This window comes from Vitis riparia, chromosome 7, assembly GCF_004353265.1.
Source record: "Vitis riparia cultivar Riparia Gloire de Montpellier isolate 1030 chromosome 7, EGFV_Vit.rip_1.0, whole genome shotgun sequence".
Lineage (NCBI taxonomy): Eukaryota > Viridiplantae > Streptophyta > Magnoliopsida > Vitales > Vitaceae > Vitis > Vitis riparia.
In genome coordinates, this window is record NC_048437.1 from 26,315,278 (window position 1) to 26,334,418 (window position 19,141).

At 36.9% G+C, this 19,141-nt stretch overlaps 2 protein-coding genes across 11 annotated transcripts; one reads left to right on the forward strand and one right to left on the reverse strand.

Annotated features, from left to right (window-relative positions):
- Nucleotides 1–4,059: 4,059 nt before the first annotated feature.
- Nucleotides 4,060–18,218, forward strand: LOC117918560 (triadin). 8 transcript variants are annotated; one of them, XR_004651888.1, is made up of 10 exons: nucleotides 4,060–4,479; nucleotides 5,380–6,173; nucleotides 6,987–7,629; nucleotides 7,730–7,830; nucleotides 7,925–8,014; nucleotides 8,100–8,227; nucleotides 8,363–8,541; nucleotides 15,622–15,758; nucleotides 16,163–16,234; nucleotides 16,337–16,827. XR_004651888.1 is itself a non-coding variant. In XM_034835300.1 (8 exons), the coding sequence occupies exons 2-7, from the start codon at nucleotides 5,463–5,465 to the stop codon at nucleotides 8,505–8,507; spliced, it is 1,818 nt and encodes a 605-aa protein (XP_034691191.1). In that variant the 5' UTR covers nucleotides 4,060–4,479; nucleotides 5,377–5,462; the 3' UTR covers nucleotides 8,508–8,541; nucleotides 17,933–18,218. The 8 variants fall into 8 exon arrangements, 6 of the variants coding, with proteins under 6 accessions (XP_034691191.1, XP_034691190.1, XP_034691195.1 ...); XR_004651887.1 differs by having other exon boundaries at nucleotides 15,622–16,234; XM_034835300.1 differs by lacking the exons at nucleotides 15,622–15,758; nucleotides 16,163–16,234; nucleotides 16,337–16,827 and adding an exon at nucleotides 17,933–18,218 and having other exon boundaries at nucleotides 5,377–6,173.
- Nucleotides 14,077–16,520, reverse strand: LOC117918561 (polygalacturonase At1g48100-like). 3 transcript variants are annotated; one of them, XM_034835307.1, is made up of 8 exons: nucleotides 16,167–16,520; nucleotides 15,877–16,005; nucleotides 15,610–15,780; nucleotides 15,484–15,528; nucleotides 15,164–15,371; nucleotides 14,996–15,077; nucleotides 14,794–14,902; nucleotides 14,077–14,639 (listed from the first exon to the last, which is right to left on the reverse strand). In XM_034835307.1, exons 1-8 carry the CDS (start codon nucleotides 16,425–16,427, stop codon nucleotides 14,316–14,318), a joined length of 1,329 nt encoding a protein of 442 aa, XP_034691198.1. In that variant the 5' UTR covers nucleotides 16,428–16,520; the 3' UTR covers nucleotides 14,077–14,315. The 3 variants fall into 3 exon arrangements, with proteins under 3 accessions (XP_034691198.1, XP_034691197.1, XP_034691199.1); XM_034835306.1 differs by having other exon boundaries at nucleotides 14,078–14,720; XM_034835308.1 differs by having other exon boundaries at nucleotides 14,500–14,626.
- Nucleotides 18,219–19,141: the final 923 nt, after the last annotated feature.

Below are 19,141 nucleotides of genomic sequence, written 5' to 3' on the forward strand. Positions count from 1 at the left end.
GTGGTTATATATCCTTATATAAAAGTCTTCAGAGGATTTAAATTGCCTGAAAATCAAATATTTCAAATCTTTGTAACATATACTCAATCAAGTTACAACAACCCTTCTATGGATTGAAACAACTTAGACGTATGTGGTACAATTACCTAGGTGAATACTTAACAAAAAGGATTACGTTAATAATTCTATATGTTTATATGTTTTCATTAAGAAATCAAAAATCAAATTTGTAATTATTACCATGTATATTGATGACTTAAATCTTGTTAGTACTTTTGAAGAGCTTATAAGAACAAAAAATTATTGAAGAAATTTTTTGAACTGAAAGATCTTGGGAAAACAAAGTTATGTCTTAGTTTACAAATCAAACACGTTCCAAATGGAATGTTAATCCATAAGTTAACATATACTAATAAAGTCTTGAAACGTTTCCATAGAGATAAATCACATCTATTAAGTTCTCTAATGGTAATTTGTTTACATGAAGTGAAAAATAACTCATTCCATTTTAAAGAAGATAATGAAAAACTATTTGGTCTAGAAGTATTATATCTCAGTGTTAATAGTGCATTGGTGTATCTTGCATATTGTATACGACCAAATATTGTATTTTCTGTTAGCTTGCTTACAATATATAGTTTTGCACCAATTTGAGGACACTGTAATGAAGCCAAACATAAACTGCAATATCTTCGTGGAAAAATTGACACAGGTTTATTTTACAAGAAATGATTAGAATCTCAATAACTTTGATATGCAAATGTTGACTATCTTTCAGATCCCCATAAAGCTCAATTTGAAATAAGATATGTATTTACCTATGATAGTATGACAATATTGTGGTAATTAGTTAAATAAACAAGGGTGGACAACTCTTCAAATCATTTAGAGTTTCTTACAATTTATTAAGCAAGTTGTGAATGTTTATGGTCAAGGTCAATGATTCAACATTTTTGGAATCATGTGGACTACCCTCTATCAAATATTAAACTGCCAAGTTGTATGGAGATAATGTTACTTATATTGCACAAATTAAAGAAGAACTTATAAAAATGTGACAAAACTAAACATATTTCCTCTTAATTCTTCTATATTCTTGATCTCCAACAGAAATATGAAATTGATGTTTAATAGGTTCAATCATATGATAATCTAATAAATATATTTTACGAAAGTGTTACCTTCAACTACATTGAAAAAGTTAATATACAACATTAGAATGCGAAGATTGAGGGATCTATTAGTCAAAATGTTGAAGAAAGAATAATCATGTTTATATGAAGAAGAAAATATTGATATGTATATATTACACTTTTTTTTTTCTTCTGTTTAGGTTTTGTCCGACTAGGATTTACTAACAAAGTTTTTTACGAGATAATCATAATGATGAAATTATTTGAAGAATATTATACTTTTTCTTTTACTAGATTTCTCTTAGTTTTTCTTAGTAAGGTACTAATGATGTTCTTATTGTTATCAAAGGGGAGTGTTATAAAATATGAGAATTTGTTGAATTATGAGAACTTGTGAATGATATTGCTATAAATCTCCTTATGACTCTTTTTATAAGGAAGAAACCTACTAATAAAAAATGAAAGTAATAGTAATAATAAATAAAAAAAAAAAAAAAAACCCATATAAGATATTGATCCAAGAAGACGTGGAGTCCCAAAACAAAACATAAATGTCTAAGGCAAATTTAATTAACAATAAAAAAAAAATCCCCTAAATAAAGTTTTAGAATTTTTTTAAAATAAAAATAAAGTCATAAAGCTCATCCAACAATAAATTTTAATCTTCTATTAGTTTAAATTCATTATGTTCACAATATAAATGACAATAAATAAAAGAATAAATAAATAATCTTAACTAGAGTAGTATGATTGAAAAAACAATTCAAACCATGGCTTGAGTAGTTGAATAAGGTTGAACCTAACAAGTAATAAACTCTTTTTCTTTTTCTTTTTGCTAAAGTTTTTAATTATTATGAACATCATTAATATTCATATATTCATATTTTCTGATTATAAATAATAATAATAATTACATAGTTTCTAGTTTTGTATAAACGTAATATTTTTCATAAAACTTTTGACTACGTGACTGTAATAATTTTCCTATTGTATTTAACCATATGACTTTTAACATTTATTTTACACTAGGTTGTGAATAATTAAAATTTAAATAATCCAATAATGTAGAACAATGCATAATTATAAAGATTACATAAAAGAAACTATATTACGATATACCTTCTCGCAATATTTGATGTAGATGTTTTGAAAAAAACTGAATGATGTTTCAAAATATTGGTTAGAGTCTCGTAATGCTAACAAAGAAACTTAATGAATATTTTATTTGTAGCTCATCCCTTTTATAGAGTGTAAGAAAAATATTTACATAAATATGAATAATTATTCATAAGTTTCAAGATATAAGAAATTGTCATATTTTATGATAAAAGTTAATAATTTCATTCACATTTCCCGAGGTTTCGATTAAATACATATAGCTCTTATAAGTTTAAAATTTTATCAAATACTTCATTTTATCTTTTCATTTACCTCATTTTTCACTCAAAATAAGGGAGGTGTATGATGAAATTTCTAACCTATGGAAGTTGGATGTATTTAATCAAAATAGTAGAGGAGGTGAATGAAATTAACCCTTTACAACAATATCATTTATATTGACATTTTTTTTTTCATTATCTTGTTTTTTAATAATAACATTAAAAGTATTAGCCTAGCATAAATGGGTGTATAAAAGAGTTAGAAATTGAAAAAATAAATAAACAAATGTTTATTACACTTTACCCCTAACTTAGATTGTGTTTTGCACATTACCCCACGAGTTGAAAATCGAATAATGTATCCTTTATCATTTTATAATTGCATGCAATGTGCATTTTTTGAGAGACGACGTTATGTTTTTGGACGAAAAGGCACGTGCTTTCCACGTGATTGAGGGCAAAACAATCATTTTATTTCAAAACACCCAAATCCCTACCTAACCTTCTTCTTCCTCCTTCAATCACCAATTGGAATTTTCCCAAAATTCCAATGAACAAGATTATACATCTTATGGTGATTAGAACCAAACTCAAAAAATTTTACCAAAAAAATAACAATATTATTAAAAAATCACTTCAACTAATTCAAATAGTCTCAGATTCAAAATTTATAAAGGAAAAAAAATCTATTGATTTTATCACCAACCAAACAAAGTGCAAAAACCCACAAAAACAACAACAATCAAACAAACCTAACACAACATCCATATCACACACACATGTATACAACATGGAGTTAGAGTCAGGGTTGGGTTTCGTTTTTATGTTATGCTTTTGTTTTATTATTAGGGTTTCGTTTTAATATTTCATAAAATTGAGGGAAATTTTGGGAGAAATTTGAGGAAAAAAATCAAGCTTTTTGAAAATAAAAAGAAAAAAAAAATATTGCATCATCACGATTTTCTTGCAATTTTCACTCTTTAATATGCTTTGATTGCAATTTGGGTATTCATCTATGCTTCGTCTACAATTTGGGAAGGAAGAAAAAAGGAAAAGGAAGAAAACGAAGACAAAGGAGGGCTCGATTAGGGTTTTAAAATGAAATGATATTTTTACCCTCACTTAAATAGGTCATGTGGAGAGTATATACGTCTTCCGTCCAATTAAGATAATACCGTCATTTTAAAAATGCACATTACATACAATTATAAAACATGAAGGTATATTATTCGATTTTAAACTTAATGGGTTAATGTGCAAAACATGTTATAGGTTAGAAAGGTAAAGTGTAATAAACCTATGAACAAATAAATTTCAAGAGTAGAATTTTTAAATCCAGAAACTTCAGGGCACGATGCCAAATTTGGAAAACAACAAGGGTCACTATCAACTTTATAATAAGGTTCGCACGTGACAAGCCACAGCACACGGGAACGGAATGAGGAGGGCATTGCACTAACCTACCCGAGTGGTGCGCAGAGGGCTTAATCTGCGCATCAATTGCAGCACAATCGTGCGTTGAAGAGGAGGGAAAATAACTAAAAGGAAGGTGATAGAGAGAGAAACTCTAGTGAGAGAAAGTAGAGAGAGAGAGAGAGATAGAGAAAGGAGAGGAGCGAGTTGGGTGAGTGAGTGGAATCGGTGGTGTGACCGAATCAACAAAAACACAGGAGACAAAGCCAACAAAAAACACAGGCCGTGTGGGGTGGTGTGGTGTGGTGTGGTATGTAGTATAAAGGAAAAAACATGGAGAAGATTATTAAGAAGAGTCTTCTTTACCACTCCTACTACTACCACGACTCCTCTTCTCCTGATCATACTATTTATCCGCACCAAACTACATCACCACCCACTCTAAGACTCTCCCCTTTCCCATTCAAATGCCATCTCAATTTTCTCCATCTTTTGCTCAACCACTCGCTCTTTCTCCCTCTATTCTCCATCTCTGGGTCTTTTATTCAGAAAAGGTAGGTACCCATTTTTGTCGTTTGCTTTATTAGAGAATTTTCTATCTGGAGGGTTTTGTATGTGGGTTTGTCTCTGTTTTTGTTCAATTGGAGGTTTTTCTATGTGAGTATGTCAGGTTTATTTGTTTTTGGTTATTTGTTTGTGGGGGGGGTCTCGGATTTTCTGGGGAGGGGAGTGGCTTGATAGTTTGATGTGGGGGTTTCCTCTGGGGTTTTGTTTGATTTCTTGTGTTTTTGGTTGTTTGGTTGGTTTGATTTGTGTACCATTGGGGATTGTTGATTTGGCGTTTGGGTTGATGTAGGTTTGCGTTTTCCTTTCTCAATTCTGTTTTTTCTGTTCTTAGTTTCTTCCGTCTTGATGGGAAATTTGGGAGAGGATCATTGATCATATCATTTCATTAAATTCTACTCTCTCTCTCGCTTCTTTTTTTTTGGTCTCTATGATGTGGGAATTCACATTCTGTTTTCATCTGCAAATATCCATTTATATAATGTGTAAGATATCATTTATCTGTGATCTTGTTTTTCCTGCTGTGTACATTGGTCTAATTCGATTATTTTGGGCTATTCTGCACTTCTTAATTACGGCCTATTTCTTTTGTTTTTGGCTACTGCTTTCTCTATTGCTGTTGGTTTTTCAATAGACGTTGTTGATTCATGTTTCTTTTTTTCCTTTCTTCCCTAATATACTGACTTTTATGATCCATTCTATACTGTTAACTGCTTCTTGTGATTTTTTTTTTTTTTTTTAATATTCTTTTGAACATTCTGTTATGAATGTTTCTTTTATCTCTGTTTTTTGTTATTTTGATATAATGGGGTTTATAAATGGTTTAATCACTCTCAAGGATTTGTTTGATATTGGATCCTTATTGGTTTCTTATTTCTTGGCTATAGCAGTTCCAAAGTTGCTGCATTGCATGATTTTTATGAGTTTCTTTCATCTCATTATCTGAGAAGTAATCGCACTAAAGGACCTTGGTATGGAGGAGTTTGGTGGTACTCGGTTAGATGGTATCGGCAACACTGTGAGGAAGAAGAGAAGTCGAGCTTCCCGTCGACCAAGACCTGAGTCTCAGCCACATACTGAAAGTTGGGATCATTCATCAACACCGCCTTCAGATGATGTGTGCAAGGTCTCAAGTGATGAAAATGCTGCTTGTGATGCTAGTTCTAGGAGGAAGGAGTTCAACCTTAATCAATGCGCTGCAAAGGCTGTTTCTGTTGGTAGAGCTGAATGTGAAAGCCCCAACAAAAGGATCAAGAAGGAAGATGGGGGTTGTAATGCAATGTTTGATTGTGAAGGTTTGGGAGATAGTAACGAGAGTGGTTTGAGAGATAATAATGAACAAGGACGAGGTAGGGTGAATAATAAGAGGTGCAGTGAAGGGGTCCTTGCCCCGGCTAACTGGAAAAGCATAGGCAAGGTGAAGGAAAGTCCGGAGCCACAATCAAGAGCTACAGATCATCCAAGTCAAAGGAATGGTGAAAGTCAGAGTTCAAGGCAGTCAGGAGTGGATTTGGATGGATCAGGACATGAAAGCAAGGTTAAAAAGGTTAAACTCAAGGTTGGTGGTGTCACACGCACAATTCAGGCTCAGTCCTTATCTAATGGTGCAGCGTCAGGTGGATCTTCGAGAAAAAGTTCTCGATCCTCAGATGCCCCCCGACCACGCCAGAAACTGATTCTTCAGGTATATAGCCTTTCCTCCTGTCAATTTGAGTTGGTGAAGTTGGTGGCTACATGCTCTTGTTAAGAACAGTCTCTTTTCTTTTTTGATAGGAAGAACAGTCTCTTTTTCTTTAGATGCTGTACCAAGTCAAGCTTGAGTAGTTTTTTTTTTTCTTGTAAGTGAGAAATCATGGTATAATCTTATAAAGTGTTTCATGAGATACATGTAATTGGTTTAGAGCATTCAATATCAGGGTTTGTCAAGAGAAATTTAGCCTCAGTTTTATAAAATATAATGATGCTAATCACTTGGAAAGCATTCAATTGTCTAGAAATTGAATTGCCTCATTTTGTTTTATATAGCTTATATACAAAATCATAATCATGAACAGGTCTTATGGTAGCGATCTTCTGAATGACGGTGAAAGCCTAAAATGACAACACTTTAAGAAATCCTAAAACTGATTTTATACATTTGTTAATATCTCCAATTACTTAATGCACTTCATTCTAGGAGTGCCATTCTAGGTGCAGGATTTCTAGCTTCAAATGCTATGCTGGTAATTGTGGGGCCATTCAATTTCCATGGATATCACGATTTTGAGAAATTGATTATTCTTGACCTCTTTTTTTTTTGGCTTCATTGTAGAGATTTTCTGCCTGATCTAAGCCAGATTTTTATTTGTCCACACAGAATTCTGATGTCTTACTGTGCCCTGTATGGAAATAAAAAATAAAAAATTTCTATTAATGTATGTTATATCATTATATGAATTTTACAAAGTACCATGTGGCATTTTGGGAATCTTTCCATTTAAACATCTTTTTATTGCAGGACAATTCAGATGATAGCCATTCTCCTCCAGATAAGCGGAGTGGCTTGCAAGGAATCCCATGGAGAGATTTCTCAAGAGGTGGTTTTAGCCTTGGAAAGGAGGATTCTTTAATGGGGAAGATCTCAGGAAAGCAAGGAGACAAATCAGATCCAGTTCGTAAGAGCAAACGGGTCCCTAAGAGGCGTGTATTAGATGGGGCATTTGATGATGACGAAGATGATGAAATACGATACCTGGAGAAACTCAAGACTTCGAAGGTTACTGCAGGAAATAAAGATGATGAGGAAGAATCAGGCAAGAAACCACGGAGGGTTTCTAAGATGAGGACAATTGATGGTAAGAAAGATGAAAATTTGGGATCAAGCAAAGATGGTAAGAAGAAGTCAAGATCAGATAGAGTATCTGAGGAAACAGATTATGAGGAAGAACAAGAAGACGAAGAAGTGATATCTGATAGTGAACTTGAAGAAAACAAGATGAAGAAACTGAGGAAAGAATCTGTTGATTCATTGTCGGAAAGTAAGAGGGAAATGACTCTCACAACACGTCAAAGGGCTCTTCAGTCCGGTAAAGATGCCTCTTCTGCCCCTGGTGCAAGCCTAATTGAGTTTCCAAATGGGTTGCCTCCTGCTCCATCTAGAAGTGAGAATTTATTACCTTCTTACTTGAACTGTTTCTAAGAGTACTAATTTGGGATTTCAATGTAACTGCTTCACTTCTCTGATTGTTTGGTTGATCACAGAGCAAAAGGAGAAACTTTCTGAAGTAGAGCAGCAACTAAAGAAAGCTGAGGCTGCTCAGAGACGTAAAATGCAAGTTGAGAAGGCAGCTCGGGAATCTGAGGTTCCTCTATCTATGCTCTATATTATCTGTCTTTGTTATGGATCTTCAAGATTTTGAGAATGGAAAGTAAGTGTGTTTGGATTCAATTCTGTAGGCTGAGGCAATTAGAAAAATACTTGGTCAAGATTCAGGTAGGAAGAAGCGAGAAGATAAGATGAAGAAGCGCAGGGAAGAATTGGCACAGGTAATGGTTGCACAAATAACCTGATTTTTTAAAACTTGTCATGAAGCCATAGATTTCATTTTGTTTAATAATGTGTTTCATGCAGGAGAGGGCTGCTAATGCTCTAACACTCCCATCAAACACCATCAGATGTGTCATGGGTCCAACTGGCACCGTTCTTACATTCTCAAAGGATATGGGTCTTCCTAGTCTATTTGACCCCAAACCTTGCAAGTATTGATCCATTATTTTCTCCATCTCAAATTCGATGCATTTTTTTACTATGCCCAAATAAGCACACACACATAAACAGACGGATATCAATTCTAGTTTGCTGATAATTTGTGGATCGTTGTTATGAATTTTCAGTTATCCTCCTCCTCGGGAAAAATGTGCCGGCCCTTCATGTACTAACCCATACAAGTATCGGGACTCCAAGTCAAAACTTCCGCTTTGCAGTCTCCATTGCTACAAGGCAATCCATAAAAGGATGCAAGCTGAAACTACTTGCTGATGTTACAGTCTTTCCCTTGCCATTGTGCATGCAGGTAATCCAGAAAGTTTATGTTGAATATAATGTATTTATAGTATATAACCTTTCCTTGTTAATATAGGATACATGTATGGTAGTTAGGACTCCTAGCCTTGTATATATATATATTTCTCAATTGTAAGTAGATCATTACATTAATGAGAATTAAGGTTTTCTTCTTTCTCTCTCTCTCAACATGGTATCAGAGCCAAGGAAGAAAACCTAATTCTTTCTTGTTTCTCGTGTCATCAACTCCGGGAAACCTTCCGGTGACCGTGTTTCATTCCGGTCACCTTCCCCATCTTCCAATACTTTCCGGTCATTCGGATCGTCGACAGAAACTACTCACCGCCGGCGAACTTTTCCGGCGAATTTTCCGGCGACTTTCCGGCGACGTATTTTTCCGACACCGACTATACCAGAAGGAGCGCCTGGAGGAGATCTACAACTTTTGTGAAGGCACCGGCACCAAAATCCCATCCACGCGCCGTCCACGCGCAAATTTCCGGCCGGCGACTGAATCTCACGCGCCGGCGCGTGAGGGCGCGTGAGGCCTTTTCCGGCGACGCGCCTCCTCCTCCAGCTTCGCCTGACGCCGACCAGCCTCCCTACCTCCCTGGTTCTCCCATCCGAGCCCTGCACATACCTCTTTTGGGGATTTTTGTCTCCGTCGGCCCTCCAAACAGCCTTTCCGGCGAAGCTCCGACTACTTTTTCTCCACTCCAATCCCTGCACGTGCCTTGGGAAGTGTTCTTCTACCTTTCTGGTGGTACCACGCCGCGATCTGAGGCCGTCTCCCTTTTTCGGTGGTGCCACGCCGCAATCTGAAGCCGTATTAGGGCTCTCTTCGATCCAAACATACTTCATTCTTCAGATAAGTAGATATGACTACTAAAAATTCCATTTTTTCCGCTGTTATATCTGGATCTCCTATGATTACTTCGGAGAAATTGGTTGGCAGTGACAATTATCTTTCCTGGTCTGCGTCTGTTGAACTTTGGTTTATGGGTCAAGGATATGAGGATCACTTGATTACACAGGAGGCAGATATCCCTGAGGTTGACCGCGTACAGTGGAGGAAGATAGATGCACAGTTATGTAGTGTATTATGGCAATCGGTTGATCCCAAGATTCTTCTTCATCTTCGGGCCTACAAAACTTGTTTTAAATTTTGGACTCAGGCCAAAGGATTATATACGAATGATATCCAGCGTCTTTATAAGGTGGCTTCTGCAATTGTCCATCTCAGCCAACAGGACTTGGATCTATCTACTTATATTGGCCAGATTGCCTCTCTTAAGGAGGAGTTCTTGACTGTGATGCCTCTTACTCCTGATGTTGGGGCTCAACAAACACAGCTTGACAAGTTCTTCATGGTTCTTACTCTTATTGGCCTCCGTCCGGATCTTGAGCCTGTCCGCGATCAGATTCTTGGTAGTTCATCAGTTCCGTCCTTGGATGATGTGTTTGCTCGCCTCCTCCGTATCTCCTCCACTCAGACTTTGCCATTTGATAGCACTTCAGATTCTTCTGTGTTAGTTTCTCAAACTAACTCTCGAGGAGGCCGTAGTGGTACCCGAGGTAGAGGTCAACGTCCTCATTGCACCTATTGCAATAAACTTGGCCACACTCGCGATCGTTGCTATCAGTTACATGGACGACCTCCTCGCACTGCCCATGTGGCCCAGTCCTCTGATTCTCCGCTGCCTCAAGCTCCGAGCTCTTCCGCATCTCAGGCTTCTGTTGCCTCTGTTGCCCAGCCTGGTAATGCCTTTGCCTGCCTTACCCACACATCTTCTCTTGGACCCTGGATTCTAGATTCTGGAGCTTCTGATCACTTATCTGGTAATAAGGATCTTTTCTCCTCTATTACTACTACCTCTGCTTTACCTAATGTTACCTTAGCTAATGGTTCTCAAACTGTGGCTAAAGGTATTGGTTTGGCCCTTCCTCTGCCTTCTCTACCTCTCACTTCTGTCCTTTATACTCCTGAATGTCCTTTTAATCTTATTTCCATCAGCAAAATCACTCGTACTCTTAATTGCTCTATTACCTTTTCTGATAAATTTGTGACCTTGCAGGACCGGAGTACGGGGAAGACGATTGGCATAGGACGTGAGTCTCAAGGCCTCTATCACCTCACCTCGGATTCATCTCCTGCAGTTTGCATTTCCACTGATGCTCCTCTCCTCATTCACAATCGTCTGGGCCACCCTAGTCTCTCCAAGTTCCAGAAGATGGTCCCTCGTTTTTCCACTTTATCGTCGCTTCCGTGTGAGTCATGTCAGCTTGGGAAACATACTCGTGTCTCGTTCCCAAAGCGTTTGAATAATCGGGCAAAGTCTCCTTTTGAGCTTGTCCACACTGATGTTTGGGGTCCTTGTCGGACTGCGTCTACTTTAGGATTTCAGTATTTTGTCACTTTCATTGATGATTATTCTCGATGTACTTGGTTATTTTTAATGAAAAATCGAGCTGAGTTATTCTCTATTTTCCAGAAATTTTATGCTGAAATCCAAACCCAGTTCAATGTTTCTATTCGTGTGTTACGCAGTGACAATGCCAGGGAATATTTTTCAGCCCCATTTACTTCGTTTATGTCTCATCATGGGATTCTTCATCAGTCTTCTTGTGCTCATACTCCTCAACAAAATGGGGTAGCTGAACGCAAGAATCGACATCTTGTTGAGACAGCTCGTACTCTCCTCCTCCATAGCAATGTTCCTTTTCGTTTTTGGGGGGACGCTGTTCTTACCGCTTGTTATTTGATTAATCGTATGCCCTCCTCTGTCTTACATGATCAGATTCCTCACTCCCTTCTCTTCCCTGACCAACCACTTTATTTCCTTCCTCCTCGTGTCTTTGGTTGTACTTGCTTTGTTCATATTCTCACTCCTGGACAGGACAAGCTTTCCGCCAAAGCCATGAAGTGTCTCTTCTTGGGATACTCTAGACTTCAGAAGGGTTATCGTTGTTATTCCCTTGAGACTCATCGATACTTTATCTCCGCTGATGTCACCTTCTTTGAGGACTCACCATTCTTTTCCACCACTTCTGAGTCTCTTCCTGTTTCTGAAGTCTTGCCTATTCCCATTGTCTCCCCACCTGATGCTATGCCTCCTCGGCCACTTCAGGTTTATCATCGTCGCCCTCGTGTCGTTGCTCCTCTCCCTTTTGCTGAGGCACCTGCTGACTCACTTCCTATCCCTTCGGCTTCACCTACCCCGGCTCTGCCTTCTCCTAATGACTTACCCATTGCTGTTCGGAAAGGTACTCGCTCTACTCGTAATCCTCATCCTATTTACAATTTTTTGAGTTATCATCGATTATCTTCACCCTATTCTGCTTTTGTTTCTGCTATATCCTCTGTTTCTCTTCCAAAGAGCACCCATGAAGCTCTTTCCCATCCAGGCTGGCGACAGGCAATGGTGGATGAAATGGCTGCTCTGCACTCTAATGGCACTTGGGATCTTGTTGTTTTACCCTCGGGTAAATCTACCGTTGGTTGTCGTTGGGTTTACGCAGTTAAGGTTGGTCCTGATGGTCAGGTTGATCGCCTTAAGGCCCGCTTAGTTGCTAAAGGCTATACTCAGGTTTATGGTTCTGATTATGGTGACACATTCTCTCCGGTTGCCAAGATTGCTTCTGTTCGTCTGCTTCTCTCCATGGCTGCCATGTGTTCTTGGCCTCTTTATCAATTGGATATTAAAAATGCCTTCCTTCATGGTGATCTTGCCGAGGAAGTTTATATGGAGCAACCTCCTGGTTTTGTTGCTCAGGGGGAGTCTGGTTTAGTATGCAGGTTACGCCGTTCTCTATATGGCTTGAAACAATCTCCTCGAGCATGGTTTAGCCGTTTTAGTTCTGTTGTTCAAGAGTTTGGCATGCTTCGCAGTACAGCAGACCATTCAGTTTTCTATCATCATAACTCTTTGGGGCAGTGTATTTATCTGGTTGTTTATGTGGACGACATCGTCATTACAGGCAGTGATCAGGATGGTATTCAGAAACTAAAGCAACACCTTTTTACCCACTTTCAGACCAAAGACTTGGGGAAACTCAAGTATTTCTTGGGAATTGAGATAGCTCAATCCAGTTCTGCTGTGGTCCTTTCCCAAAGGAAGTATGCTTTAGACATCCTGGAAGAAACTGGTATGTTAGACTGTAAACCGGTAGACACACCTATGGATCCGAATGTCAAACTTGTACCAGGACAGGGGGAGCCTTTAGGAGACCCCGGGAGATATCGACGGCTCGTAGGTAAATTGAACTATCTCACCATTACTCGTCCAGACATTTCTTTTCCTGTGAGTGTTGTTAGTCAATTCCTACAGTCACCATGTGATAGCCATTGGGATGCTGTAATCCGCATTCTTCGATATATCAAAAGTACACCAGGCCAAGGTGTGTTGTACGAGAACAGAGGTCATACTCAGGTTGTTGGTTACACAGATGCAGATTGGGCTGGCTCACCCACAGATAGACGTTCCACTTCAGGGTACTGTGTTTTTATTGGAGGTAATCTAATATCTTGGAAGAGTAAGAAACAAGATGTAGTGGCCAGATCTAGCGCTGAAGCCGAGTATCGAGCTATGGCTTTGGCAACATGTGAACTCATATGGTTGAGACATCTTCTTCTAGAGTTGAGATTTGGAAAGGATGAACAGATGAAACTCATATGTGATAACCAGGCCGCATTACATATTGCATCCAATCCAGTCTTTCATGAAAGGACCAAACATATTGAAGTTGACTGTCATTTCATTAGAGAGAAGATCGCATCAGGATGTGTTGCTACAAGTTTTGTTAATTCAAATGATCAACTAGCTGACATCTTCACTAAATCTCTCAGAGGTCCTAGGATTAAATATATTTGTAACAAGCTTGGTGCATATGACGTATATGCTCCAGCTTGAGGGGGAGTGTTGAATATAATGTATTTATAGTATATAACCTTTCCTTGTTAATATAGGATACATGTATGGTAGTTAGGACTCCTAGCCTTGTATATATATATATTTCTCAATTGTAAGTAGATCATTACATTAATGAGAATTAAGGTTTTTCTTCTTTCTCTCTCTCTCAACAGTTTATATTAATATATCTTGTATTGAGAGATTGGTAAAGGATGATGTTTCTTTTTTCCTTTTGATCTCAATATGGAGAGATTTATAGAGTTTGGGATTATTAGTTCACTGTAATAAACAGTTGGAAATGATAGTATAATTTTTTTTTTCTTTTTCTTGGAAGAAATTTTGCACTCCAATACCCTTTATTTTTGGGGTTTGGAGGTGGGAGGGCATAAATGTAGCTAAAAATTAGTTCAATAATGTTTAAGAAGTTAACAGACTGTTGATACTTTTATCAAGCTGAACACATTGAGGATCTTCATGTTATATGTTTCTTTAGCTTGTTTTTCTTGGAAGCCCCCAAGTGTCATGCATTAAAGCAATAAGTCTCTCTTGTTTGCAAATGAGGTAAATTATATTCTCTACCTAGGAAAAAAATAATGAGACAACTCATATTCTCTCATGGAAATGTTGCAGTTGAAGTTGGTCTTGTATTTAGAACCCTCTTAGGTTTTTATATATGCTGGTTAAAAGGTACAAGAACGATCAACTAATATGATAAGCTAGGCAGTGGTGGCTTTTTTTTTTTAAATGAATTAGGTGATTTATTTCTAGGATACTATGAGAATTTTAGATTTTTTCCCCCCTTTTCTTGTTCTCTGTTTTTCTAGTAGCCACCTTTACAATACAATACTTGAATAAAAGGTAAATGCAGCTTTTTTTAGCATGTAAAATGAGTTCTGTTGAAATTACTAGCTTTCTTGGATAGAGGATTTCCTGTTTCTAGACAGTTTAGACTGGGAGGAAAAACAGTGGCTAGAGATTTTCCGTAGGAATTCCAACATAGGTCTTGCATCAAGCCTTTAGTTGTTGTTGATGGAGTGAGGAGGACATTTCCCATGCTGATATTAGTGCACGGAATGCTGTCACTGCAGGCTAGATGTATTGCCTGTGTAGCATAAGTTCCATTTATTTGATTGTACGTAATGTTGGTCAGAGAAACTGCATCTGTCTTGTTTCGACAAGTACCACCTTCACAGTAGAACTGATCAATCATGATTGGCACTTTCACGTTAGAGACTTTGATATCCGAAAATATCACAGACTTCACGGACCCAACTCCACCCTGAGTAGGGTGCAATAGAGGTTAAAACAGAACCTAGTTATGGATGACTAGAGTGGAGGTCTTAGGAGATTACCTGCCAGGTTTTGATCCTGATTCCATATAGCGTATCCACCATTATGGAATTCTGAACCACAATGTTTGATACACAGGCCAAGGTGCCATCCTTACCTAGGCCCCCTATGCTGAATTGCAGAGAGTTTTGAGTTAACAGTTAAAACAAGGGTCTAAAGTCCACGTTTTATAGTGAAAAGCAGAATCTGGGATTGTTAACATGCCTTATTCCATGCCCTGGTCCACATTTAATATTCCGAATGTTTACATCTGAACACCCAGTCTGAATTGAGATACAATCATCCCCTGCTCAAGTACGGAGACTTAACTTCTAGATGAAGAGTTATCTGGAATATACGGAAAAATAGAAGGTTTAGAATCTAGAGTAATACCACATGAAATTGTAGAATTCTCTACTTCCACCCGTTGTGAGTTCTGGAGATGGATCCCATCAGTGTTTGGGCTGTCACCTGGCGAGGAGATGCTGAGATTGGTTACCTTTACCCCAGCACAGTTGTCAAATTTTAGGTGGCATCTTGGGCTGTTTTGGATTTGGATGTCACGGATAGTTAAGTTTAAACTTGAGTAAAATCTCACGGCCTGAGATAAAAGCTTGATATCGTTAAAAGAATACTGCTTAAGTGGTATGATCCAAATTCATCTGTCCCATGTGTTACATAAAACTAGGATAGCTAGTGGGAGAATCACTCACTGTTGGCTTCATTATGTCATCGTATCTGGAGTTTCTGTTTGTTAGCTGTCAACACAACTCAATTCATATTAGAATATGGGTTTTCTAATTAAGTAATTCTAGTTCATGTAGTTATCTGCGACAAACCTGGTTTTGCAGAATCCTGGGTGTAATCCACCACCATGCTGAGCCTTGTCCGTTAATTGTTCCTCTTCCCTGGATTACGAAGTCATGTAGATTCTTGAAGTTGATCCACTGCAGTAGCTCTGGTTTCAGCCACATTCTTGGACCTCCAGGTGCGACAATCATCCCATCTATCTGATGTGGCATCAAAGACTTTGATCAGCTTTTAGAACTCGCACTATTAAGCTTTAACCAGCTAATTAGAGTTTTCTAGATGCGTAATTTTGGAACCTGAAGGACTAGTCCTGGTTCACAAGGTCCTTGCAGTGTAATTGGACTGATGAGGAGCCGAAATTTAGATGGGATCTTAATTGTTGCATTCTTGACTGCACATGCTGCAGACCACGTCACTTGAAATGCCTGATCATAGTCATAAATGTCCAAATCTAGTATTACACTATCAAAGAAAGATACTATTGTATACCATCTGAAAGAAATACGATTCTGAAAACAAAATTTTAAACTCAGTTATATACAAAATATGGTAGGTAGCACTAATTTGGTTTTTGGTATTCAGAAACCTTGGAGTCATCGGAAACTCCATCACCCCTTGCTCCAAAGGATGGGACATCAAAGATAGGGCTATAAGGTTGGTAGGAATCATATACTGAGCTGGATGAAGAACCATGTCCTAGATTATGGCTGCCTCCTTTGATGGGGTTTTGATGTTTTGTTCCCCAACCATGTGCAGTTCTTGCATTCAGAGCACTTGATGAGAAGAGGAAAATCTGTATCGACAGGAGCCAATAATGAATGGGGTTCGGGACTCCATTATTGGACATTCTTTTGTGACAGAATTTAAGACCCAAGGGAAATGATTCATGAAAGGGATATATATATACACCTGTGAATGGTAATGAATATAAAAGGTTGGCTGTTCAATGACAAACTGCAAATAATTTGGATTGTTTTCTTCTTTTACTATTTTTTTGGTTGCTGAGAAGCACACACATTTCTCTGTATTTCTTTTGAAATGGAAAATGCCTTGTTAGTAGTGCATTTTGGTGGTCCTTCTCTTGAGGGATGGATGAGTGAAAGAACTTGTAGCTCTGAGGCTAACTGTCTGGACCAACTTTCCTACATCTATAGTTAGGGGACTAGGCCGCGCATGCTCAGAGCCTCCATATTTGACTGTTACTGCAACAATACCCTTATCTATTGTGTCCAAAATATTCCTGTGAACAACTAGCAATTTTCTTTTGCAATTTAATTTACATGATGTTTTCCCTACTCTAAAAATTTCTCCTGTAAAAACAATTGAGTGGATTGTCTGTTGGGTCATCTCATGCTACTTAGTTTGTTACACGTGCATCATGTGAAGATGCTCAATGGTCGTTTAAATCATGTTAAGATACTATACATGGTTTGGATTTAACATTACTGCTCTTAATTTCATTATGCCAGTGGAAATAGACAGTGCTCTTCTGGTAATATATGCTGTAGATTTCTTTGAACATGATGCTCAGAATATTTGGTTCACTGAAAATGTAAGGTTTACAGAAGGATCTAATTCTTTCCAGTGGTGCCTTTCCTAGATGGGGACCTAAGAATAGTTGTCTACCTTAAGAAGGGTTACATCGCCTTTCATTACTTTAAGAGTGCACGCGTTATGTACCGAACACCCCCAAACTTTAGCATATACTTTTCTAATTGTCACTTCCTCATAAGCATGTGGGTTAAACATCAGCTGAGTTGCCTATCTAATGGGAAACTCAGGTGCCCAGCATCTACCTTATCTTTTTGGTCATATCTTGATGCCTGCTTCTGGATGTGGAAGGTGCTTTTGTACTTTTGAAGTTGGTCCAAGGTTGTCATTCTTTTCTGTTCATCCCTTAGAGGCTGTTACTGTCGCACTCAGAATAAGCTTACATCTCTAGTTCTCCATTTCCATACTCTTGACTTTGACATTTTGTTTCAGTGAATATCACATATTGAGTTGTGTGTAGCCTAGTTATACTCTACACGCTTCCTTGTGATTGCGAATCGACCCCCACTTGCGGGTTTGGAGGCATGAGTCCTTGAGTCGCATTTTGAAGCGATATTTGTGTTGTGTGTAGCCTAGTTATATTCTATATGCTTCCTTGTGATTGCGAATTGAACCCGCCCTGTAAAATGGAGGAAATGAACCACTACAAATCATTGTGTATTTTGCCTTTTTTTTTTCTTTATAGGGATTTTCTCCTACCACCTTATGATTGGCCTGTTATGATCTCCGCTTAACTTATCGGATCCTTCTTTTACTATAGTGTCCACTTCCAATTCAGTATCTGTTATTCTTGCATTTCAGGTTTTGAAGCTGAGAACATGTCTCCGGGCCGGCGGGAGTTTATTATGAAGGCCATTTCAACGGCGGTGTGTATTTGCGCCACTGCAACCGTTGCTCGTGAATTAGGTGGCGGAAGCTAAAGAAGTTCCTCATTATGTTTTCAATTGAGATTATCATTTCATTTGTAATACATGTAGTACAAGTATCTTAAATTTTGTTACAAGTTTCCCAACATATTACTAATTAAATTGGGTTTAATCCATGAAGAAGAAACCCTAATAATTCTTTTATCAGACTTCTAAGACAACTGTTGGAATGATCTGCTCTCTGTAAATTTCTCCTACATGGCATATCACAATTGTAATAGGTAATGTCAACTACAACATGAAATCTTGACCAAAATAAATATTGAATATAATGTGTGACAAAAAGAATTAAACAAATACGTGGTTAATACCATCTGAAATAATATAAATATATAAAATGTTTTTATTTAGTTTACAAAATATTGTTTTTTTTATTTATAAATTTTAAATATTTTAGTCATAAATATTATTAAATTATTCATAAAATTATAAACTACATAATTTTTTTGGATAATATTAAAAATGAAAGAGAATTCATATTTTTTTTATAGCAAGTATTAGGATGTTATATATATTTTTTGTTTAAAAAATATCAAATATTTAAATGTAATATATTTTTTTTGTTTTTTTTCTACCAATCGAACATATCATATGTCATTTTCCATTTATTAATACCTTTTAATTATTATTATTATTTTTAAATTATTTGCATGGAAATCAAATTCTATTTTTATTAGAATTTTATTTATAGTTATGGAACCAAATTTTGACTTCTTTTTATTTTTTATTTTTTTATTTTAATAATATTAAGATTTCCCTCGACTTTATCTTATTTCTATTTTTAATAGTATATTTAATATAATCTATATTTTAATATCATAGAGCCTATTTGATAATTATTTTTTAAAGTAATTATGAAAAACAGTTTTAAGAATAGTTTTTGAAAATTATTATTTGATATTTTATAATATAAAAGTCTATTTGAAAACTTATTTTTTAATATTTTAAAAATAAATTTTATTTCTATTATTTTATTTTTAATTATTCTATATATTTATATAATTATTTTTTTAAATACCAATTTCTTTATTTGTGCATGTGGCCATGAGGCGAAACATGGACTCGGATCCGGGTGGTATGATCC